This window comes from Rousettus aegyptiacus, unplaced genomic scaffold (assembly GCF_014176215.1).
Source record: "Rousettus aegyptiacus isolate mRouAeg1 unplaced genomic scaffold, mRouAeg1.p scaffold_m13_p_3, whole genome shotgun sequence".
Classification (NCBI taxonomy): domain Eukaryota; kingdom Metazoa; phylum Chordata; class Mammalia; order Chiroptera; family Pteropodidae; genus Rousettus; species Rousettus aegyptiacus.
In genome coordinates, this window is record NW_023416306.1 from 80,009,745 (window position 1) to 80,033,363 (window position 23,619).

A 23,619-nucleotide genomic window follows, 5' to 3' on the forward strand; every position below is an offset into this window, starting at 1 on the left:
AATCGGATAATGAGATGGGTTCCCATTTGCTATTATATTTTAATATGCTCCATCTGCTTCCCATTGGAAGTATTCTAATGTTATTAAGAATGGTCTCTATACCAGCTCTGAAAAATCTTAGTTTGTGATTTAACCGAAATGCCTGGGGTTTTATGATACAATATCATAGATCACGTTTTCCATCTAAAATTTCCCAAAGTCCATAAGCGTCCAGCCTGGGTCTCTATACCCATTATAGTAGGTCATTTTTTCATTACTACTTCAGATTTCTTTTGCAGTAGCATAGATAATAGGTCCTGTTGAGTTAGGGAATAGGCATGTTCCCATTGTTAGGTTTGTGCACGAGTTTTTATCGTCTGTTGTGTACACTTTATCCATTAAGTTAAAGCTTCATTGTCTTTCCATGCTACTTTCCTTTCTTTTCTTTCTTGAAAGAACATTTCCTTCATATGAACTATTTTAGTAAAGAATCTCTTTCTAACAAATGACATTCTTCATTAACTGTAAATTCAGCTTATTCCAGAATATAAAGGCTAGCTCTTAATCCTCCAAGTAGTCCCCTCTTATTTCTTACAGAGGGCCAGTGTTGGATACACAAGGAATGTTGTTGCCATTGGGGGGCTATGGCCTGGGAGCAATTCGAGTATACTGAATGGCCCCTAAAATGTTGAGTTTCCCATGCCATAGTTAAATGAGTAGAAGTAACCCCCAAATGAGCTAGAGTTCAAATATTCCATAGCATCTGAAATATTTCTGAAATGGGAATCCATTTCATGGCTGATCAATCCAAGGACAAGATACACTATGCCAGATTGGGCAGGCTGCTTTAAGCCTTTTCCCTCATATCCAGGTATTTTTCTTAATTTTTTATCATCTATTTCTATAGCTATGCAATGCTCATCTAAATTGGATTCATTTATAATTCTACCAGGACAATTATCAGGGAGATGTTCTTGAAGGCATTTGCCCAAGATGGATCCTTTATAATAGATATACCTAGAGAAAAATGTACCAAAATACTATATTACTAGTAGGAGAAGACCATCGCATGGCTAACAAAACATTAACTTCATTATCTTAATGGATAATCAAAATATCATTGTCTAGTAGATGGGAAAGATTAGCATGGACCCAAGTTAAAATTTTCATATCCAATAAGGGAGTAGGTTTGGGGAGACAGATATTGTTTTCATTAAGAAAACATAAGAAAGATAATAACAATATAAGATTCATTATATGTACCTTAATTGATTATAACAATTAGATGATATAAGGTAAGGTTTGAGAGAAGTTCAAATAATACATTTTTTATTATTACCCAACAAAAAATGATTAAACAAATGTCCCAGTGTTCAACATCAATTTGTGGGCGTACAGGCCTTTTTAATGTCTTGGGATAGCTATCTGCCTTTGATGTCGGCAGTGTCTCATCCTTGAAGAATTCCTATGAGGTACACCGAAGGCAGAGGCAAGTGTCGGAGACAGGTATAGGTGTTCGCTTACAGTTAGGCGCCTTTTAAAAATGAGAAATGTGAATCCATGAGTTAACGCCTTTTAAATTTGACTGCACATGGATTAGTTAGTAACACCTGATAAGGTCCCTTCCAATGAGGTTGGAAAAGAGTCTTTAATTTGATGTCTTTTCCAATAGACCAAATCTTGGTTATAAGCCAGGGTCTTTGAAATCTTTGTCTCCTGGAAGCACATGTAAAATGAATCAGTTACTAATTTATCAGTCCCTTTAAGCTGCTTAATACACCCTTGATGTTATTATGTAGAATGTTTCCTTTTAGTAAGGTTGGTTCACATGCCCTTTCATCCAGATCCATAGGGCGACCGACCAGTGATTATTTCTAAGGAAAAAGGCTATGTTTACCAAAAGGAGTAGATCTCAGGTTGAGGAGCACCGTAGGGAGAGCTTTTGGCTAGGGGAGATTAAAAGTTCCTGAATTTTTAGCTAGTTAATTTTGTTTGTACCATTGGTATGTTCCACTAATCCAGAGAACTGGGGACGGTAAGCACAATGAAAATGCTATAGAATAGGCCAGATGTTGTAGCTCATGTACATGCTGAAGTATAGGCAGTTGAGCTCTTATAGGTAAGACTGGTTTCTAATAGGATCCAAACCATATGGATTTTGTGTAGGTTGAAGGTTCCTCCTTTTTATTGTCATATCCTCTTCTTTAACTCTCTGTTGGAACTGTAAAAGATAGTCTTTTATTGATTTAATAAGAAACAAGAATAATTCTCAGGTCTGGATAATTTGGTTGCTCAGTCCTGGCTGTTTAGCTGCAGTGTTCACTAAATGATTTCCTTTTGCTTCCTTAGTGGCAGCTTTAGGATGTCCTGGAATTTTGTATGGCATCTAATAATTCTGCCACCTGTTTTCCAGGATGCCCTGAGGAAGTTAAGAAGCCTCACTTCTTCCATAACATTCCAGAGTTGTGGGCTACACTGAAGGCATAGTGATGATCAGTGTAAATTTTGGCTACTTGATTTCGGACCAATTGACAAGCCTGAGTTAGAGCAATTAATTTGGCTTGCTGGGCAGATCTCGTTACCGGAGCAAAAGAGGTCCATTTGCCTGCACACATCTGAGTCAAAGAAGAGATACATGCATGTTTTGCAGCAAAGAAAGAAAGGTTTATTTTAGAGTTGCAAGTCCCGGGGACCCATGTGAGCTATTGCTCTCAACAACCTGGCTCTCTGGGAGCATTTCAGGAGCATATATTATATAGGGAAAAATTAGTAGTCATGGAAATTAAGGGAGTTGTAGATGTGCATACTACTGATTAGATGATTGGAGGATGCTGGGATAATTGATCATTGTGTTCTGTTCTGGAATCAGCCAGCCATGGCGCCATCCCATCTGGTCCCATGCCCAGGGGTTTGTTCTGCCTTGAAGGGTTTGGAGCTAAAACACATCTAAGGCTAAGATGTTATCCTTAGTGTAACCTGAACTTATTGTCTTCATGATTATAGTCCTGAGGCTCTGTTAATCTTATGTCCAAAGGCTTAATGATTAAAGGAGCCGGCATACAGAGAGAGAAGGATAAGGGTGGGTAAACAAGTGAGTCACAGTGCCATTTTCTGCATAAAACCAGCTTGAATCAGAGGAAAAAAAACTATATTAAAGGAATGAAATATCAGTTTCCTGTAAACCATTAGTAGGAACAAGAAGGTGGTCAGTAAGCAAAACACAGTCATGGGTGTCTTCGTCCTGTAATGAGGGTAATAAAGTTGCTGGGTTAAGACTGTTACATCAAGTTAAATATTAGGTGCAGAAAGCAAGAGTTCTTCATAAGCACCCAGTCGACTGACAGGGAAGTGTTGACTGTGATAACCCATAATTAACTTTCCTTCTGTTTGTTTGCATAACATGGCTGTACCAGAGATGACCCTCATGCAGAGAGGAAGGTCTCTTGCTACCAAGTCTGATTGCTGGCTATAATATCCTATAGGTCTATGACAGTCTCCCTGTTTCTGAGTTGGAACTCTGAAAGCATTTCCTTTATTTTCCTATATGGAAAGGAAAAAATGAAGTTTATAATTAGCATGTCCCAAAGCAGGAGTTTAAGATAATTCTTCCTTTAGAGCTTCTACAGCTTGCTTCTCTTCTGGATTCTGTTGAATTGGGTCAGGTCAATCTGATTTGTAATAAGACTTAGAGACTGGGCAATTAATAAAAAATTTGAAACCCAATTGCAACTTTAGACTCATGAATCCTCTAAGCTGTTTTCTTGTTTTTAGAAGAGGAAAGGTTTGGATTCCTCTGATTCTTTCAAGGTTAATCAGTTAGAAATGAAATAGTCAAGATATATTACTTGGGGCAAATGAAATTGAAACTTGTTCTTTAAGACCTTTTATAGCTAACTGTTGTAATAGATAAAGTGTGTCCTTTTGAGAGTCTAGTATTGTCCTAGAGCATAAAAGTAAATCATCCACATATTAGATTAGAGTAGAATCGCTGGGAAAATTAGCATCATTCAAATCAGCTTTTAGTATCTGAGAGAAATAGGTAGGGCTGTGCATATTCCTGGGGTTTACAGTCCACGTAAATTGGTGATCTTTCCAGGTGAAGGCAAAGAGATATTGACTGTGTTTCTACAGGAATCCTGAAAAAGGCACTACACAATCTATCACTGAAAAATATCGGCAGTCCACAGGAATGGCTGATAATAGGGTATGTAGATTTGGAACCACAAGATGTCTGGGAATAATCATTTTATTTACAGCTCTAAGATCTTTTACAAATCTCCATCCTTTTCTTTTTGGTTTATTTATAGGAAGGATAGGAGAATTAGAGGGGCTCATACATGGAATTATAAGCCTCCTTTTAAGCAATCTTGTATAATGGGTTTAATTCCAGTAAAGTGCTACAGGTCTTAAAGGATATTGGTGCATATTAGGTAGATGCAAAGTATTGTCAATAATCATTTTAATAGGAGTGGCTGACTTAACCTTGCCAATATCTCTACTGGAAAAGGCCCAAGTTTGCATTGGAACATCCTGCAACAAATATTCGGTCTCAAGGTTAGTTTCCTCTTGTGGAGGTTTTAAAAAAATCATTATGTTCCCAATTGGTTGAGTATCTGATTCATTTAGTTCAAAACACTCACCTTTCTGGGAAAAAAAGGTACGTGGACTTCATGGGATTCAAGAAAATATCAGTTGAATTGGAGCAGATTTGAGTAGTAAAAATATGTGTTGCCCTATAATATTCCCTGTTTGGAAAGGAAATGGGTTCTGATTTAAAAACAGATGTTGGTTGATTAGATATTTCTGCCATTTGTACAGAATCTTTACTCTGAGGGAGAGGACAACTGAATTGGGTAGGGTTAAGAACAGATAAAGTAGCCCCAGTAAAACTCTTAGTAATTTCCCCTTCTATGGTAATTTTAGTTCCTCTTAAAGTATTAGTAAGAAGGGGAAATGTCCTCTCCTGGTCCTAGGAGCAGCCCCAAGCTTGCTCAGTTTCTTTTCTTTTTTTCTAAAACCCATTTCAGTTTTGTACAATTCTTCTTAAGTTTGCCTGGCTTTCTACAATAAAAACAGACTTCCTTTCTGCCCTTGTCTAAGAGACCCTGGGGGATGTCTGACCTGATTGCTTAACTGCTGGAACTTAAATTCATGATTTTGGCAGCTTCGTATTCTTTCTTTTGGGTAGTTTTAATTGCCAGTTCATCAGTATGCTTGGTCAGCTAGTTTAATTTATGTTGTTTTGTCAGAGTAACAAGCTCTTCATCTAGTCCTTCCCCAAATTCCAAATTTAGTAAGAGATCATTTTGATGATCCTTAAAATTGTTTGGAATCAGACCTGAGTATTGTTTGAAAGTTTTTTGAAATGTTTTTTGCTGAATCTTGAACCAGTTCATTTTCTTGGGAAAAATCTCAGATATGGCTTGGTAAAGCCAACAGGCTAATTCCCTACATTTTTCCTGTTTTGTTTCTCGGTTTCATAGTGAACAACCTTATTTAGCTATTCTGTCGCTTATTTCTCAGAAACCAGTAGATGTATTAATTGGAATAGATTAGAATAGCAAGTATCATATGTTATAACAGTTAAATCAAATTCCATTGCAAACCTATCAGTTCTAGAGAGGGTTGGGAAATCTTTAGTTAAATTCCTTAATTCTGTTCTTGTCCAAGGAATGTACACAATTGCTGTTTCTTCTCTGTGTGAGACTGGCATTTCCCAGTGGGAGCTACCACAATTTCCGTTGTTTTCCTCGTCTATCTTGATCTAGATTTCTATTCTGTTTCCCCTTGGTCAATAGGGAGTGGTGGTGGAGGAGATATAGATGAAATAGTAGGGAGAGGAAAAGGGAAGAGGGAGGAGGGCAAATCAGGACAAGGAGGCTCAGAAAGCAAAGAATATAGTGGAGCAGCTGGACATGGGGGAGGAATGGGGTGTTGCCATTTATCAGCTTCAGAAGCCTTCTTTAGCTCAGAGACAGTATACATTTTTCTTATTAACTTCCAGTAAAGAAGAGAAGTTATCTGTTTTCCGCCTAGAAGCTTCTAACTTCCAATCAAGATAAGCTTCCCATTCATTCAGTTTTTAATTTTAGAGCCAGCTTTTTCTAATTGAATGTGCAGAAAAATCAGTTTAGAGGTATCAAAATTCCCCACTTTGACCATCTCAAGCTGATACCACTTTTAGTTAAATTTGCCCATTCCTGTAGATACTTGCAAATTGAGCTTCCATACAAATTATATATATAGCCTGCAGGAGTATTAAGGGGGGTAGTGCTGAGGTTCTTGGGGTTTAGGACCTTAGAGACATGATTTCCCATGTTAATTTTTGTTATCCTCTGGAGATCTGCAGAGTCTGAATGAATTTCTAGAGATAATGTGTGTTGGATTGAAGTGTGATGCTTACAGATTGAGCTCCAAGGGGCTGTCACCTCTTAAGTCACTTCAACCCTCTTTACATGTCTCAGTTTCTCTCCCTAGCTGTCTAACACAATGGTGAGGACTCAGAGTGCTAGGTAACCAGCCTTTATGTATGCATCTCAGATAAGTCAATTATTTAATTACAGTTTTGTTGGAATTCCCAATGGGGCCTGCTCGACTTGGGGCGGTACCCTCAGACATCTCCACTTAGATATTTAGTCACCTAAGAATACCGGATATTGGAGCTGGAGGGAGTAAATCCCCCTTATCTTCAGAGCTGAACAAGTTCAGAGTCTCCTTTCTCCAGCAAAAAGCTTTATTCAAACTCAGTGAGAAATTTCAATTGAAAAGCTGAAATTAAGACCAATTGCCCACTTCAGCTTTTATCCATTAGTGCCACCTTGAGGATTTTAAAGAACAGCTCAGGTAAAGTCAGACCCTCTACCATAATAAGCAAAGGGAAGGTCCTGGATTCCAAGAGATAACACTCTCAAGTTCACTTGATGTGGAGCAGGAAGCTAGTAGGACTCAGTGGGTCCCTGCTGATACCTAGCACCAGTCTAGGTCCACAGAGTGGTCCTTGGTGAGCTTCTTGGGAATCTTGCTGACTCTGCCAAATAAATGTTGATGAAGAAACATCTGAACTACTTAAATGCCTTATAAGAGTTTATTTGAGCCAAACTAAAAGCAAAATCTTAATGGATGGAGATACTGCTCCTGAGAATGACAGTTTTGCAGCTTGTTTCATACATTAGAATCAAAGGAGGAGACATAAGAGGTGTTACATGAAATTCATTGGTGGTAGATTAGGGAAGCAGGAGAAAGCAAAGTGGGGAAATCTAAGATTGAATAAAAAGCAAAATAGAGAGACGCATACTTCCTTTACACTTGTGGGTATAGGATAGTTAACATTTATAGATCATAGAGATGATATGTTGGCAACAAGATAACTATGTGGTTTCATGCTCTGGTGCTAGCAGTTGTGCCTTTGAGAAGTCTGGAAAAAATTAGTCTGACATTTTTAAAGTATGTTGCCTTAGATGCATAAAGACAATAGACAATTTCAAAGTTAAAGATTGACCGTTGTCAAGGAAGCTACAGGTCTAAGATGTGACTACCCACTACAACTCGCTTTTAGTTAGGAAGTTTTATGTTCAGACTACTCTGTGTAGTTACTTTGGCCTTTGGTTTTGCAAGGCCCACAATGTAGGCCTCCCCTGAGCTTGTCAGGTTTAGTATGTGGTTCCTTTTTTTGCATAGTAATTATTGATTTAATTTGTGTTTCTCTAATAACAAAATATTTTGAACATCTCATCATGTATCTTGTAATAAATTCTGACTTCATTTTGATGTTTGACTGCTGATATCTTCCAAGTTTTACCCCTTTCTCTTTGCTTTCTGCACCACATCTGGGCAAAGTAGTAGAGAATGACCGGGTGCTCCCTCCCTTTGCACTGGTATAGTCAGCTTAGCCCATCTCCAGTCACCATATAAAACCCAGGCCAGCCTTCTTTTCTTGCTCTCTCAAGCCATTTTTGGATCTGCTTGGGAGCTCTCCCTTAAAACCCTCATTGTGTAAGTAACATACTTTCTTGGTGTGTGTGTTGTATTATCACTTTCTATATCTGAACTAAGATTGGGGTGAGGGTCCATTTCACCTCTGCAGGTGACTTAACAGTTAGTGCAGTGAGCAGGATGTCTAGATGATGACTATCACCACAGGAGTCTTTTTTCTTTGGCTATCTTGTTCTATTGCCTACTGACGAGTATACATTTTTAAGTAGTGCTGCTTTATGCTATATTTATCAGTCCTACAAGCCTGTCATATATATAACCAACTGAATTTAGGAGTTATAATTGGCACTTAGGAGCAGATGTAAGAGATTTGGCACTCCTTAAAGTGATTCTGGGTTGTGTCTCTTGGCCCAGACCTATCTATATCTCAGATTGAATTGTGTTTCTCAATTCCAGCATAAGCCATGACTAATGCTAGGCACAAGGGAGTAAGTTACTGTGAAAAGGGTTCCTAGACCCAGTTCCAGTGTGTGTGTGTGTCTGTCTCAGGGCCGAGCTGATCATGTCGGCTATGCCAAGTGTCAGCAGTATTGTTGCTCGAGAAGGGAAGTTCGATGGTGAGACGCCCAGTTGGAAGAAAGTACAAGAGGCAGATGTGAGAATGAAATGGCAGGAACCAACTTTATTGTGTAGAATGCAGTTCTATTGGGGGAAGTGCAGTCTATTGCATGGGGGCATGCAATATTGCACACACTTCTGCTCCCCTTTCTGTGCTCTCCTTCTGTTCCCCAGGAGACCACATGGCTCTACACAGATCAGAGTATAATAGTGGCCTTCAGCCACACATGCGTGATACAATAAGCTGAAGTATTTACATATTTTGTAAATTTGGGGTCCTATTCCTAGCCACAGGCCTAGATCACAGCCAGACCTTGGACCAGCCAGACCTTGGGCCAGTGAGGCCTAGTGCCCACAGTGTGTGCATGTACACATGTGCATGCACACAGGCTTCCCCACACCAACAGTCAATTTTCAGACACCAACAGAGTGTCCAGGAAATCAACTCAATTTTGACAGTACCACAAGAATGCCCTCTATTTTAGAGGCCACTTGCGATCCTAGGTTATTACCTGTGATTCTGACCAACTGGTTATAGATTGGGGGTCCCAGTAACACCCACCCCCTCTTGGCAACTCAGTTCATATGCTAGTCGCAAGTTCAGGTTGTTACCTATACTGGTGACCAAATGGCTATAAATAAGAGGTTCCCACAACCCCCCTGTGGTTTGAGTAATTTGTTAAAGATGGCTCACAGAACTTAGGAAAACTCTTTTTACTCACTAGATTACTGATTTATTATGAAGGATATTAAAGCATACGAATCAACAGCTAGATGAAAAGATAAAAGGTGAGGTCCCAAATGAAGGCCCTCTTGTCCTCCTGGATCTTGGAGCCCAGCACAATGGCATGTGGAAATGTTCTGGTTCTCCAGTGTCACAGCTCTCTGAAAAAGGGCCAACAACCTGCCCTTTGGGTTTCTATGGAGGTTTCATTACTCAGTCCAGATTGACTAAGTCATTGGCCATTGGCAGTTATTCAACATCAAGCCCCTCTCCCCTCCCTTGGTTGGGGTCCAAAAGTCACATCATTAACATAACAAGAGATGCCATTGTTGCTGTAATCACTTTTCAGGAAATTCCAGGGAGTTGAGAGCTATGAGGCCAGAACTGTGGATGGGGATCAAAATATCTGAGAAATATTTCATTCAGATGACCAAAGATATATTTCTCATAAATCATCATATTATACCCTATTACTGTAGGTTGTGTGTCTCAAGCAGGCATTGGCCCCTGTTATATAGAGCTCTTGGGAACAACTGATACTTTATGCATATAAGGGTCCATCAAGTGGTCACAGTGTGGAAGAAGAGCAGTTATAGTGCAGCATGCTAAGAGCAGATGGCTCACCTTTCAAAATTTTGTCATATTCTGTTGTAGCTTTTTACTTTTCCCTGTGACTCATGTCAAACAATTTTTTTTCTGCCCTTTTACTAATTTTTCTCTTTTAGAAAATATCATTTGGATACTCTTGACCTCTTGCTTTCCAGTGACATCACCTGAAATCATATTTATGTTTCCTCATGCCTGGATTACTCTAACCCTATTTGGATGTGCTAATCCTTTTTTTTTTTCTTTAACTTGTTCATCTTTGATGCTAATTGGTTTTATTGCTTAAAACATTGTGTTTATTCTGTCAGTTATATGGTGCAAAACTAAAGTTACTATTTATAAACAGAAGTTCCACAAGACTTTTGTGAGGAAGTAAACAGAGTTTTATTCTGATATTATTTGCAAATCAGAAAATATAGCCTTTGGCATGAGCCAAAGACATGCTCTGGGGTGGGAAGAATAAAGCAAGAGCTTTAAAAGTGAGATTCAAAGGGATAGATTGCTGGGGAAATACGACCATAAACTTACATCATTCATTTTCTGATTGGTGGAGGCAACTGGATTTCAGAGTCTGCTGACTCAGTAGTCAGCAAATGGGACTGTGAGATAAAAATGATGAGTAATTTCTGTTAATTCATGGTCAGCAGGTAGAGTTATATGATATGGCCAACAGTTAGAGTCATAAGACATAGTCAGTAGGGGTAAAGGGTTTAGTGAGAGGGAGGAGTTAGGACCAAAGCTTCATTTTCCTTTGGGTTTGGAAAATAAACTAGTTAAACTAGTTTTGTGGTGAAATGAACAATACAAGAAATGCAGTTTGTGAGACAAGAGTTAAGAGTTTAAACTGCAAAATGGCCTACTCACCCCTAGCAAGGTCAGAGACCAAATTGCAAAAGCATCTAGATATTCAGTCACAAAATCGTGATATTAGAATCCTCATACTTATTATCTAAACATGTGACAAATTTTTCTCTCAATGGATTTGTAAGCTAAATAAAGAACATGCCTCACGTTTGTGCTTTATATTTGTCTCTGTTTAGTTTCCATAATCTTATTTACTTTTTTTAAATATTCCCTTTAGTGATCCCTTGGCATGTGACCCTTTGATAATTTTCTCTATCTGCCTGTTTAGATACTACGCATACTGATACTTTGTGCACGGGTTTCAATTACTCCTTGCCTTGAATTGAACCTAACTATTACTATCTTGCTTTTTCCCTTTTCTTATTCTCCAACCTACATCATTTCAGAGAAAACTACATTAAGTGACATGATTACTGAGTCTTTACCCTTTTCCCTCCAATGTTTCTGTAGAGAATATTTAGTAAAATTAAATTCTTGAATTTATGTGATAAGACGGAGAAAATTATTATTTTGCTCTTTTTCAGAGGGATTTGAAAATTTTTCTGGTAGGAGCAGTTCAAGGGTCCAATGATTATAATTGGAAAGGGAAGAAAATTACACAAAATGCTTAAAATTTCAGGCTTTGTGCATTAAGCATTTGTTATGGTGCAATTTATGCCAATTAAGTATGAGTGGCTCAGATTATCTAGTCTTTGTTTTTTCTTTAAACGTGAAAGGAAAGAGAGCCTCCCTAATTTTATGCTGAGATTTAGACTTGTTTTTAGAGCATAGAACTCTAAATGATCTTTGAAGAACAATGAATTTTGAATAGGAACAGAGTATAGAAAAAAGAAACAATGGGGAAAAAGAAAAGAACATGTGTTTGCATTCAGTAAAAAAATAGACTAGTGAGCAGTGGAAAGATAGCTTGCATGCATACATATCATTGTCTTGAATTATGATTTTGTATCTTATTGGATGAGTAATTGAATCAGTAGTAACAGGAATTATATATAAGTAAACTTTTTGACACAGGAACAACATTTTCACATAGAACGTTATTGGTAGTAATGTAAATGATGTTAGAAATACCAATAGGTTTGTAAGCTAAAGAAAATGAAAGGTTGCAAAAGATCAAAATTCATGTTTAGGAATCCAGTATTTGATGTCCTCAGGATTAATAAAAGCCATCAATGTGTATGTGTATAAGTAAAAATGTAATACAACAGTTAAATAATGTATTTGGGGATATGACAAGGTCCTAGAAACAATAAAATGTGTATGAATAAGATAATAGTATAATCTAGTTTTTGCATAAATATTTACTGAGAATCTATACCAGAGTTTGGAATATTAGTAATTCTTAATCTGGGCAAAAAAAGAATATTGGAATAAAGCTAAACTCTTGTCACTGAGAGTCCCTAAGAAACATGACAGTTCTAAGGTGAGTGGTCCAGGTCTGCTAAACAAGTCTGCTTTCTACGGCCATTCAGGAACAAAGTTTTTAGAAAGTCATTGCACTACCATCTCGTAGAGCAGGATATGGCAAACATTTTCTGTAAATACCCAGAAGTAAATAATTTAGGTTTTGTGAGCCATAGGATTGCTGTCATAACTACTCAGTTCTACAGTTGTAGCCCCAAAGGATCTATAGACAAGTACATCAAGAAAGGGTGTGACTGTGTTTCATTAAAAACTTTGACATGGAAATTGGAATTTCATATAATTTTCATGTGTCATGAAGTATTATTTTAATTTTTTTCAACCAACCAGAAATAAATCCATTCTTAGTTTTTGACTAGGGCCCTGGATTTAGCTTGAGGGTGGTAGTTTTCTGACTTCTGCCTAGGGCATTGCAGCTGCATAGAACTGAGTGCTGTCAGTCTGGAATGTAGCCAGTGGGAAAGAAGAGTGTTGTGGGAGACACACCCCGTTACTTAAGATAGTGGCCTTGTCACAACAAATACAATTTTTACTCACATTTAATTGGTGAGAACTGAATTATTTGGCTTCATCTAATAACAGATGAGGCTGAACAGACCTGTTTTTCTGAGACAGCCACATACTTGGCTACAAGCATAATGTTGTTGAAGGAAAAGGACAAATTTTTATGGACAACTTTTTGTTTCTGCTATTAGGTACTGCCTGTTAGAGGCATGTGTCTCTGTACTCCAAACCAGGGATAAAAAATTAAATCGTAGACATTTATTTATTATGTAGCTAGGTCATGATGACAAAGGTTACAATAGTTTTACTATACATAAATAAGTTGATATTTAGGGAACAGTGGTTAATAGGGAAAAGATCAAGAGAGAGATTAATGAGGATTTACAGATGAAGGATAATAAGAATCTAGACTCAGAAGTACTTTTTTTAAGCCACATAGTTTTGTCACATTGTTCTTCTGTCATCTTTTTTTTCTTTTAAAAAACTTTTTCCCAGCTTTATTGGCATATAATAGACATATTATATGTTGAGATATAATTAGTTGGTCATATTTACATTGAACAATTCAATGAGTTTTTTTCAATTATAGTTGGCATACAATAATATTACTAGTTTCAGCTGTATAGCATTGTGATCAGAGATCCACATAACTCTAAAGTGATCACCCCACTAAATCTAGTACCCCTCTTCCCCCCTTACATATTTATTACATTATTAACCATATTCCCCATGCTACACTGTACATCTCCATGTTTATTCTGCAACTATTCATTTGTACCTCTTAATACCTTTGCCTTTTTTTTCTCACCCCCCTCATCCCCTCCATCTAGTAGCCCTCAAAATATTCTCTGCATCTATGAGTTTATTACTGCTTTGTTGTTGTTTATTTGTTCTTTAGATTCCACATGTACATGAATTCATGTGATATTTGTCTTTATCCTTCCCATTTCATTCAGTGCAATACTCTCTAGGTCTATCAAGGCAATATCTTTCTCCATCCCCTTCCTTTTAGTCTGTGTGTGTCTTTTAATCTGAAATGAGCCTCTTGTAAGAAGCATATATATGTAGGAGTCTTGTTTTCTTATCCATTCATCCACCCTATCTTTCGGTTGGAGCACTTAACTCTTTTCCATTTGAGGTACTTATTGACAGGACTGTTGTTATTACTATTTTTTACTTATGTTTTTAATACATGTTTTTTCTTCTTAAAGAAGTCCCTCCAACATTTCCTGTAATACTGGCTTGGTATTGATAAAGTCTTTTAGCTTATTTTTGTCTGGGAAGCTCTTTATTCGTTCTTCGACTCTAAATGATAGTTTTCCTGGATAAAGTATTCTTGGTTGTAGATCCTGGGTTTTTATCACATTGAATATTTTGTGCCAAGCCCTTTTGTCCTGAATAGTTTATTTTTAGAAATCTTATAGATGCTCCCTTGTACGTAACTAACTGCTTTTCTCTTGCTGCTTTTAAGATTCTCTCTTCATATTTAACCATTGGATTTTAATTATGATGTGTCTTGGTGTGGGTGTGCCTCTTTGGATTCCTCTTTCTTGGGACTCTCTGAGCTTCCTGGAGTTGTATGTCTGTTTCCTTCACCAGGTGAGGGAAGTTTTCCATCATTTCTTCAAATAGCTCTTCAACATCTTGTTTTCTTTCAGGTACCCCTGTGACACAAATATTTTTACCTTTAACAGTGTTCCATAGGCTTCTCAAATTATTATTATAGCCTTGGCTTCTTTTTTTTTTTTTTTTTTTTTTTTTGCCATTCTGATATTCTGATGGCGTGTCCTTGGCTTCCCCATCCTCTATATCGGTGGTTTGATTCTCTTCTTTATCCACTCTATGTTTTCCATCTAATAGACCCTTCATCTCAGATAATGTGCTCTTCATTTCTGACTGGTTCCCTTTTATAATTTCCATTACCATTTTTGTTTTTTCATCCCTTTGTTGAAGTTCTCACTGAATTTGTCTGCACTTCCCAAAAGTTCCTTGAGCATCTTTATCACCAGTATTTTGAACTTTGCATCTGTTAGATTACTTGACTCCATTATATCTGTATCTCTCTTCCGTTCTCTCATATGATTTCTGCTTCTTTGTCTTCCTATTTAGGCTGCCTTTCTGTGTCTCTTTTTTACATACTAAGCAAAGCTCCTAAGTCTCCTGGTCTTATAAGTGTGGATTTGTGAAGTAGGTGTCTAGTGGCACAGTCCTAAAAGGGGTTCAGCTGCAGGCCAAGTTTAGCCCCAGCCAGTGCCCTTCTGGGGCCCTGTTAAGATTTAGCAAGCAGTCCACAGATGCTGTGCTTTTAGTTGCCTCAAGAAACCACACCAGAAACTGAGGCCAGCTGCCACTAGTGTGAGTCTTGGCTCTGCTCAGCAAGGAGCACCTGACTCGCCGAAGATACAACTGAATGTGGCTTTCGTGGGGCCATGAGTTGGGGGAGACAGAGTTTCAGGGAATCCTGTGGGCGGAGTGACCTCTGTTATCCAGTCTGATGATGTCTCTGCTATGGCAGTGCTGGGTCCACACACTGGGAATAGGGAGGGCTCAACAGAGGAACAATGGATACTGCTGTCACTTTCTGCTTGGGAGAGAGCCTCACCTCCGGTCCTCACTCCAACAACTCATTCTTCCCTGTAAGTCCCTGGTGCCCTCTGCGCTACCAAACTGGCACTGGTGCTCAGAGCGAGCATGTCTGTTGCTACGAAAGTTCGCTCACAGACACGGCCCCTTTAAGAGGCATCTGCAGCTGCTGCTGTTACAGCCTCTGTCCCACTCATCACTCGAGACTGAGCAGCCTCCCATCTTTGTCTCATCCTACTTTCTGCCAATGCAGGGTGATTTCTTAGTTCTTTCCCTAGTTGTATGGCTTATTCATGTAGATCCCAGGCAATTTTTCTTGTTGTTTGCTCCTTGTTTCCATCACAACTTTGATTTGGTCACCAGAGGGGTGAATAGTGCTTTTATCATCTACGCCACTTTTTTCCTCCTCCTGTTCTGTCATCTTGCTTTGTAGTTCTGCTACATACATGGAACTGAAGTGCTTCAGTTTGAATCTCATCTTCCCCAATTACTAAACATTTGATTGGGCAAACATCTATGGCTCAGTTTCCTCATCTTTAAAACAGACAGTAATAATACCAACAGCAAATAATTATGATTCTGATTAAATGTAGATACAGAACTGAGAATAATGCCTGGCACATATAAATGCTATTATTTCTCATATAGTATATATCTATGGTCTATTAACTGTTCATTGTGTGTTTTATTTTTTCTTTTTCAGATGGGGATATTGGTTTTGAAACTTCACAACAGGGAATGTCTGAAGAATTTTCAATCCAGTTTGAAAGAATAAATCTCTTCACAAGGAATGACCCATATTCCATTTTAGAATTGTGGCAAGATTATGAGCAGACAAGGAGATGTGAAGAAAACCAGAAAAAACATTCATTTCACATTGCCTTCATCAATAAGCAAATACTCACTAATGTGAGGCACTATGACGATAAGGGCAATGGGAAAATAGTCCTTGTAAACAAACACCTTATTCCTTCAAGAAAAAGACTCCATGACTCTGACTCATTTGGAAAGAGTTCGAAGCCTATTATAAGCTTATGTAGTTATAAGAGAAACAATCCAACAGAAAGATTAAATAAGATTATTAGATATGGTAACATTTTCACTTATATAAATTCTCATACAGAAATGAATGCTTGTGAATGTAATCAATGTAAGAAACTTCTGAGTCATAAGCAAGCTCTCATTCAACACAAAAAAAATGATACTGGGGAGAACCTCTATTTATTTTCTAATTGCATAAGCATTTTCACACAGATGTCACACTTAGTTGTCCATGATAGTGTTTATACTGAAGAGAAACAGTATGAATGCAGCAAATGTGAGACAATCTTCATTCAGAAGTCTCAACTTGCTGTACCTCAGAGGGTTTACACAGGAAAGAAACCCTATATATACACTAAATACAGGAGGGACTTTTCCCTCAAGTTAAGTCATGAGAAAACTCATAATGAAGGGAATCATTATACATGCAGTGAATATGTAAAAGCATTTATCCAGAAGTCAGATGTGTTCAGATGCCAAGAAATTCATTGTGGAGAAAAACCTTATGAATACAGTGAATGTGGGAAAAACATCTCTCAGAATTTAGACCTCAGTATACATAAAAAAAATCATACTGGAAAGAAATACTTTGACTGTACTGAATGTGGAAAAGTCTTCACAAGGAAATCAACATTAGGTATGCATCAGAAAATTCATACAGGAGAAAAACCATATGTATGTACTGAATGTGGGAAAGCCTTTATCCGGAAATCACATTTTATTACACATGAGAGAATTCATACTGGAGAGAAACCTTATGAATGCAGTGACTGTGGGAAGTCCTTTATAAAGAAGTCACAACTCCATGTGCATCAGCGAATTCACACAGGAGAGAATCCCTTTATATGTTCAGAATGTGGGAAGGGCTTTACCCACAAGACGAATCTCATTATACACCAGAAAATTCATACTGGAGAAAGACCCTATATCTGTAGTGAATGTGGGAAGGCCTTTACTGATAGGTCAAATCTCATTAAGCACCAAAAAATTCATACTGGAGAGAAACCCTATAAATGTGGTGACTGTGGAAAATCATTTACCTGGAAGTCACGGCTCAGGATACATCAGAAATGTCATACTGGAGAGAGACATTATGAGTGCAGTGAATGTGGGAAAACATTTATTCAGAAGTCAACACTAAGTGTGCACCAGAGAATTCATAGAGGGGAAAGACCTTATGTTTGCAATGAATGTGGGAAGGCCTTCTTCCACAAGTCACATTTTATTACACATGAGAGAATTCATACTGGGGAGAAACCTTATGAATGCAGTAACTGTGGGAAATCCTTTATTAAGAAATCACAGCTCCATGTACATGAGCAAATTCACACAGGTGAGAAACCTTACAGATGTGCCGAATGTGGAAAGGCGTTCACTGACAGATCAAATCTCTTCACACACCAGAAAATTCATACTGGAGAGAAACCCTATAAATGTAGTGACTGTGGAAAAGCCTTCACTAGGAAGTCAGGCCTCCATATACATCAACAATCTCATACTGGAGAAAGACATTATGAGTGCAGTGAATGTGAGAAAGCCTTTGCACGAAAATCAACATTAATTATGCATCAGAGAATTCATACAGGAGAGAAGCCCTATATTTGTACTGAATGTGGGAAGTCCTTCATCCAGAAGTCCCACTTAAATCGACATCAGAGAATTCATACTGGAGAGAAACCCTATGGATGCCGTGACTGTGGGAAGGCCTTCATCAAGAAGTCACAACTCCATGAGCATCAGCGAATTCACACAGGAGAGAAACCATATATATGTGCTGAATGTGGAAAGGCTTTCACCATCAGATCAAATCTTATTAAACATCAAAAAATTCATACTAAACAGAAGCCCTATAAATGCAGTGAATTTAGGAAAGCCTTAAACTGGAAGCCACAACTAAGTATACATCAGAAATCTAATAGTGGAGAAGGAGAGTGTCCAGTGCCACAGTCATGGTGTGGGGACACAAAATTGTGAGATGCTACAGCTTAACTAAAAAGCAGGAGGTAACCAAAGCCAACTTTCCTCTATATAGTCAGAAGTCTGAATATCTAGATCATATAGCTGATGTTTAGTTACACTTGGGGGAGACACTTTGGAGAAAGTGTTTATATAACGTATAATGGTTGTGCTAGGTTATTTGACAGATGCCGGGATTGTCAAGCTGCAAATAATGGTAAATATGCAAGGAGATATCTTTGCAGTCTTTCTTGTTTCACATCTTGGATTAGCAGCTTTATAAATTCAGTTGAGTTTCTCATACTCTGGGTAACAAAAATACAGAAGGAATTTCTTAAGTAGAGTGCTAAGAAGAATTTTTCATTGCACCCTAATGATACTGACATCAAGGCAAAAGTATAGACAATTTAATACTTATTAAATTGAAGAAAAGCCAGAAGTTTTGTGAAAATTGACATTAAAGACACAAAGAAAGGACTTCTTTTGAAATTTCTATTATTGTTTATAGTATCTATTGTGTGAAATTTAGATAAGAAAAATTTAAATATATGATTTGACTTGACATTGGCTTACCTGAATATTTATAGGCATCTTTAGGTAACCAACATGTTTCCTTATTAATTCCCTGCCATGAAGCAGGTAACTTACATCCAAGAGGTATAAAGTGCTCCCAGCCGGTATTCCACAAGTGATCAGAGATGTAAGCAGCAGCTCTGTCTCTGAGCTCATGGAAATTGGCCACAGGCTACCAATCTAGAGATCAGCATTTCAGATTCTCAGTCTTGTTTACAGAAACCTATACTTACTGATTTCTGTTTGAAAAAGAGAAATTAGAAAATGAGTTTCGAGACCTAGAATTATATTACCTTCCAGTTTTGTTAATACATTCTCTACATAGTCATTACATGATATGTGGGACACAATTGTCTTGCATTTAAGTTTGTTTTCTTAGAAGATATATAGATGCACATTTAGAAGAATATTCCTATCCTCTCTTAATCTTTATAAGTTAATTTTATTTAATCGTATTTTTAAATCTTCTATATCCTTATAGACTTTTATTCTATCAGATAGTGAAAAATCTTCCACAATAATTGTGAATTTGTCTCTTCTAGACCTACCGATTTTGGATTTATATAGAGATTGTTTTTACATACGTTCAGATTTAGAATTGTTATACTTTTCCTGATCAATTTAAACAACCATTATGAAATGTCCCTTTTTATCTCTAATGATACATTTTTCCTTAAAATTTACTATGTTAAATATTAACGGATATGCATACTTCACTTATTTAAGGATAATATAAATTAATACTCATACCACTTTCTGAACAAAATGAGGATCTAGAACATTAACTCCATTTATCATCTTTATTTATATGGTAGTGATGTCATGCATTTTAATTCTGCATGTTAAACAATGATAATTGTTTCAGAGTCAATATTCATTTAAATCTACGTATTTACCCTTTTATTCCTTCTTGTCCTGTTATTTCCTTCTAAAATAATTTTTCTTCTGACTGAAAAACATCCTTTAGTATTTCTTTTAGTGTGTGTTCGGTAGTGGCAAATTCTGTTTTCATTCATAGGAAAATGTCTTAATTTTGCCTTCATTTTTGAAGGACATATTTTTGAGTATTGAATTCTAAGTTGGCAGTTATTTTCTATTAGTATTTTGAAGATATTTAGTCATGGTTTGTCTTTGTTGAAAAGTAAGCTTTCAATCAAATTCCTTTTGAAAGTAATGTGCTTTCTTTTTTTTCACTTTAAAATTTATGTGTGCCTTAGGCTGTCAACAGTTGCACAGTGATATGCTTACATGTGATTTTTTTGTGTGTATTTTGCTTGGATTTTGCAGCATATTCTTTATTCATGGCTCAGTGGAGACATTTTTTTGTATGTTTTGGGAAATTCTTAGCTGCTATTTATTCAAATTAGGCATGTGCTTTGTTATCTTCTACTTCTTCTAGAGATAGCCCCATTATCTAGATCCCCTGTTGACCTTTTTCTTTTGGTTTCATTTCTCATGGGTTTTGGTGATGTCTTGCCTTCTCATAAACCTAGTGAATTTGAATTAATTACCAGACACTCATTATATATTAACAATTGTAGAGATAATTAGATGGTCTGGATGATATCATCTTCCTGAAAGGCTTTGCCTTTGTTTCTGACATGTGACTCAGCTAGGAACACTAGCAATCCCAGATTGCCTGCATCCAATCATGTGCTAAGATTATTTGAAAATGTGAAGACTTGCTTTTTATTTTTTTCTCTCTTTTTCCTAGGGGATACCCTTAAGATTTAGGACTTTGGGAGATTTAACAGGCCTCTCCTTCTTGGAAAGACCATAATCCTAGTATTTGTCCCTTTAGTTCTATAAATTTGTCAAAAACTTTAAAGCTTCTCTTGCCCAGTACGTTCTTTAAGAATTAACAAATACCTCTTTATAGTCACAAATTCCAGAGGTTGTATCTTGTTTCTAAACTTGTTCCTGCAGTTTTTAACTTTCTTGGTAGCTCTCCAATGCCACTACAAAATTAAATGTAGCTAATATTTTTTTCCACCATTTTTTTTTTTTTTTAGTTCTATAGGGAGTACTGGTCTGTACCATCTATTCTGCCATTAGCAAAAGTTTTCAATTATCTGTGATAGCTGTTCCTATTTAAGGAGTGTAGAGTCCAGAAATATATATTTTTTAAAGTACTGAAACTTTCCAAACTAACTTAAAAATGAAAATGCTGTGATTTGCAGCATTACTTTATTCCTAATTTTTGTCGCTAAAAGATAAGGCATTTACTCTTCATTAAAGGCTTTGTAAACTTTGATACATAAGAGAAAATTACTTCTGGTGGTGGTAAATTTTACTATGGTAGCTGCCAAATTTTAGCAAAAGAAGGATACTAAGATCCTTTAAGATATCTATGGTTTTTAGTATGGTTTTTTTTCCCCTTTGGAATAGAAAATTAAGTAAATGAAGATTGGTCTAAGAGCCCAGGGATTTGAAAATAAGAATTTCAAAGATTATTTTAGTAGGATAACAGAGGTAATGATTCTCAACCTTTTTATTTAAAATAAAAGAAAAACAAAAAATACAAAAATACATTACCAAGTCAAAAAAAAAAAAACGAAAAGTGAAGAAAAAGACAAAAGAGCTATTTTACCTTTTGTCAACAGTTTTAATCTTTAGGAGAAAGGAAGACTTTTGGTTTTTTCTTTTTTTCCTCCATGGATCTCCAGGGGCACTTAGGAATTGATTGAAAAATGGATGATGGAAAATTATGAATGGAATAGGAGAGATAAATCTTAAGTTGAACTCCAGGGTCAGTATACATTGGATGCATGTGAGCTATAGACTTTACTAGGAAAAGTAGTATGCCAGTAGTATGACACAGCTCATTTGAATACACAGAAAAACTATTTAAAAAGTTTTACAACCTAAATTTTTAAATTAAAAATGCACTTTACATTAATTTTTGGAAAATGAACTCAGTAAATGTAAGAAAACTTTCAAACAATTACACATCAGATCGTTCATAGAGCAGAGTGATTTTCTGTCTTCATTCACAAATTATACTTCATAGAGAATTCATGCTGGCAAGCAGCCTTATGAATACAATAACAAAATCATCCACTGAAAAGTCAACTCCTTGAACATCAGCAAATTTACACATGAGAAATAACAGGTCAAATCTCATTATACACTAGAAATTCATTTTTGAGATAAAAACTTATATAAAAGCTGTGACAGGAAGTTATTAGAAAATGTCCTAGGAGGAAATTTTCTGTATACACTTTGGGAATAATTTCATTCAGAAATCAAATTTCAGTATTTATAAATGAATGAAATTGTGTCTTTCCCAAAAGTGAGAAAGTCTCACACAAGTCAGAACCAATCATAAATTATTTGAATTACAGAGAAACCCTATGATTATTGTATATTGTGTATTATATATTGCATGTCAAAAAGTCTTTGTCCATGAGTTACACCTTACTGGATATCAGATAAATAATTGAGAAAAGTAAGTCTTCTAAGAATTTTTGTTAAAGTGCCATAAAATTCATATTGAGGGTAACTATAAATTTGATAAAATTGGAAAAAGCCTTCCTATAGAAGCAAATTCCATAGGAAGTATATAGAATTCATTTTGTTTATTGGTTTATTTTTATGCCTATGTCCCAAAATGACCAGTCCATCACTTGCCTTTTAACTAAAAAATACATATTTAAACACATATACAAAAGCGTGTGCACACATAAAATGGTATAATGTAACCCTTATATTTTATTTCTTAATTTTGTACTTTTTTACTCAGCAGTTCCAGTCACAACAGTTTGTCAACAGCTAAGTAGTGCTGATCAACCTCACATTTTTTTTTACTCAAAGTCACATACACATTAATATATTACCTGTACACACATGTAGGTGTATGTTTTCATTGACTTGAAATGGGATTATACTATACACACATTTTTGCATTTTATGCACCCAAAAATAATGTTTAGCTGAAGAGACTAGGAAAAATGTTCTGATAATCATCCTCAAGAGGTGACATAGCATAAAGGGTTAGTGGACAAGCATAATCATGCCCTTACCTACTGGAGATTTTTTTTTTTTAGTTTCTGTGACACTTCTGGCAGTGAAATTGAATTGTGTTTTCTTACTGTCATAGTTGTCAGATTTCTTTCGAATAAGACTAGTATTTTGTATTTCCAACAATGTATAATGTACTCCCTTTCCTCTACTAAAAGTAGCCATTACTCTAACTTTGAGAAGTTTTATGATTTCAAAGTGATAATTAATTTTAATTCATATATTAATATGCCTGTTTAAATGTTTATTGCCATTTAATATGCTATTCTGTTAAGTCACCTTTATAAACCATTTATTCATATATTTTTCTTTTTGGATTGTTTTTCTTATCTATTTACAACAGCTTTTTGTAGGTTAAATGTAGTAACTCCTTAAAAATAAAAACTTGCTTGTCTCTTGACTTTGTAGATTAAATTATTCCATCAGAATAATTTTATTTTTTGCATGTTTAAGTATGTCCATCTGTTCTTTTACAGTTTTAGTTAAACTTCACGTATAAAATTTTAAGTGGATTTTTTTGGAGGTTTATTTTATATACTTTTTGGGAAACTGATTCAGTTTTTTCTTGGACATGAATATCAGTTTTACAGTTGTAGACACTCGATTTGCTGAGTATGTCAAATACTCCTCTCTCACTACTTATTTACTTTATTAGCATCTTTTGAAGCTGGTAGTGGCCAGGTGATGTGATTTGGACCAATAGGAGCAAAATACCGATAGATGTGTTCTGGGAGGAAAACCTTTGATTTCCTAAAAAAAGAAACTGATGGAGCTGCTGCCATCAATTTATCCTTCTC

At 36.4% G+C, this 23,619-nt stretch overlaps 1 protein-coding gene across 1 annotated transcript in view; it reads left to right on the forward strand.

Annotated features, from left to right (window-relative positions):
* ZNF484 (zinc finger protein 484) overlaps positions 1-23,222 on the forward strand; it is a 41,262-nt gene extending 18,040 nt beyond the window's left edge. The window contains exon 4 of the mRNA XM_016128854.2: positions 15,936-23,222. Within this exon, the coding sequence (XP_015984340.2) occupies positions 15,936-18,247 (2,312 nt within the window). The 3' untranslated portion in view covers positions 18,248-23,222. The remainder of the gene's footprint in view (positions 1-15,935) is intronic.
* The last annotated feature ends 397 nt before the right edge of the window (positions 23,223-23,619 follow it).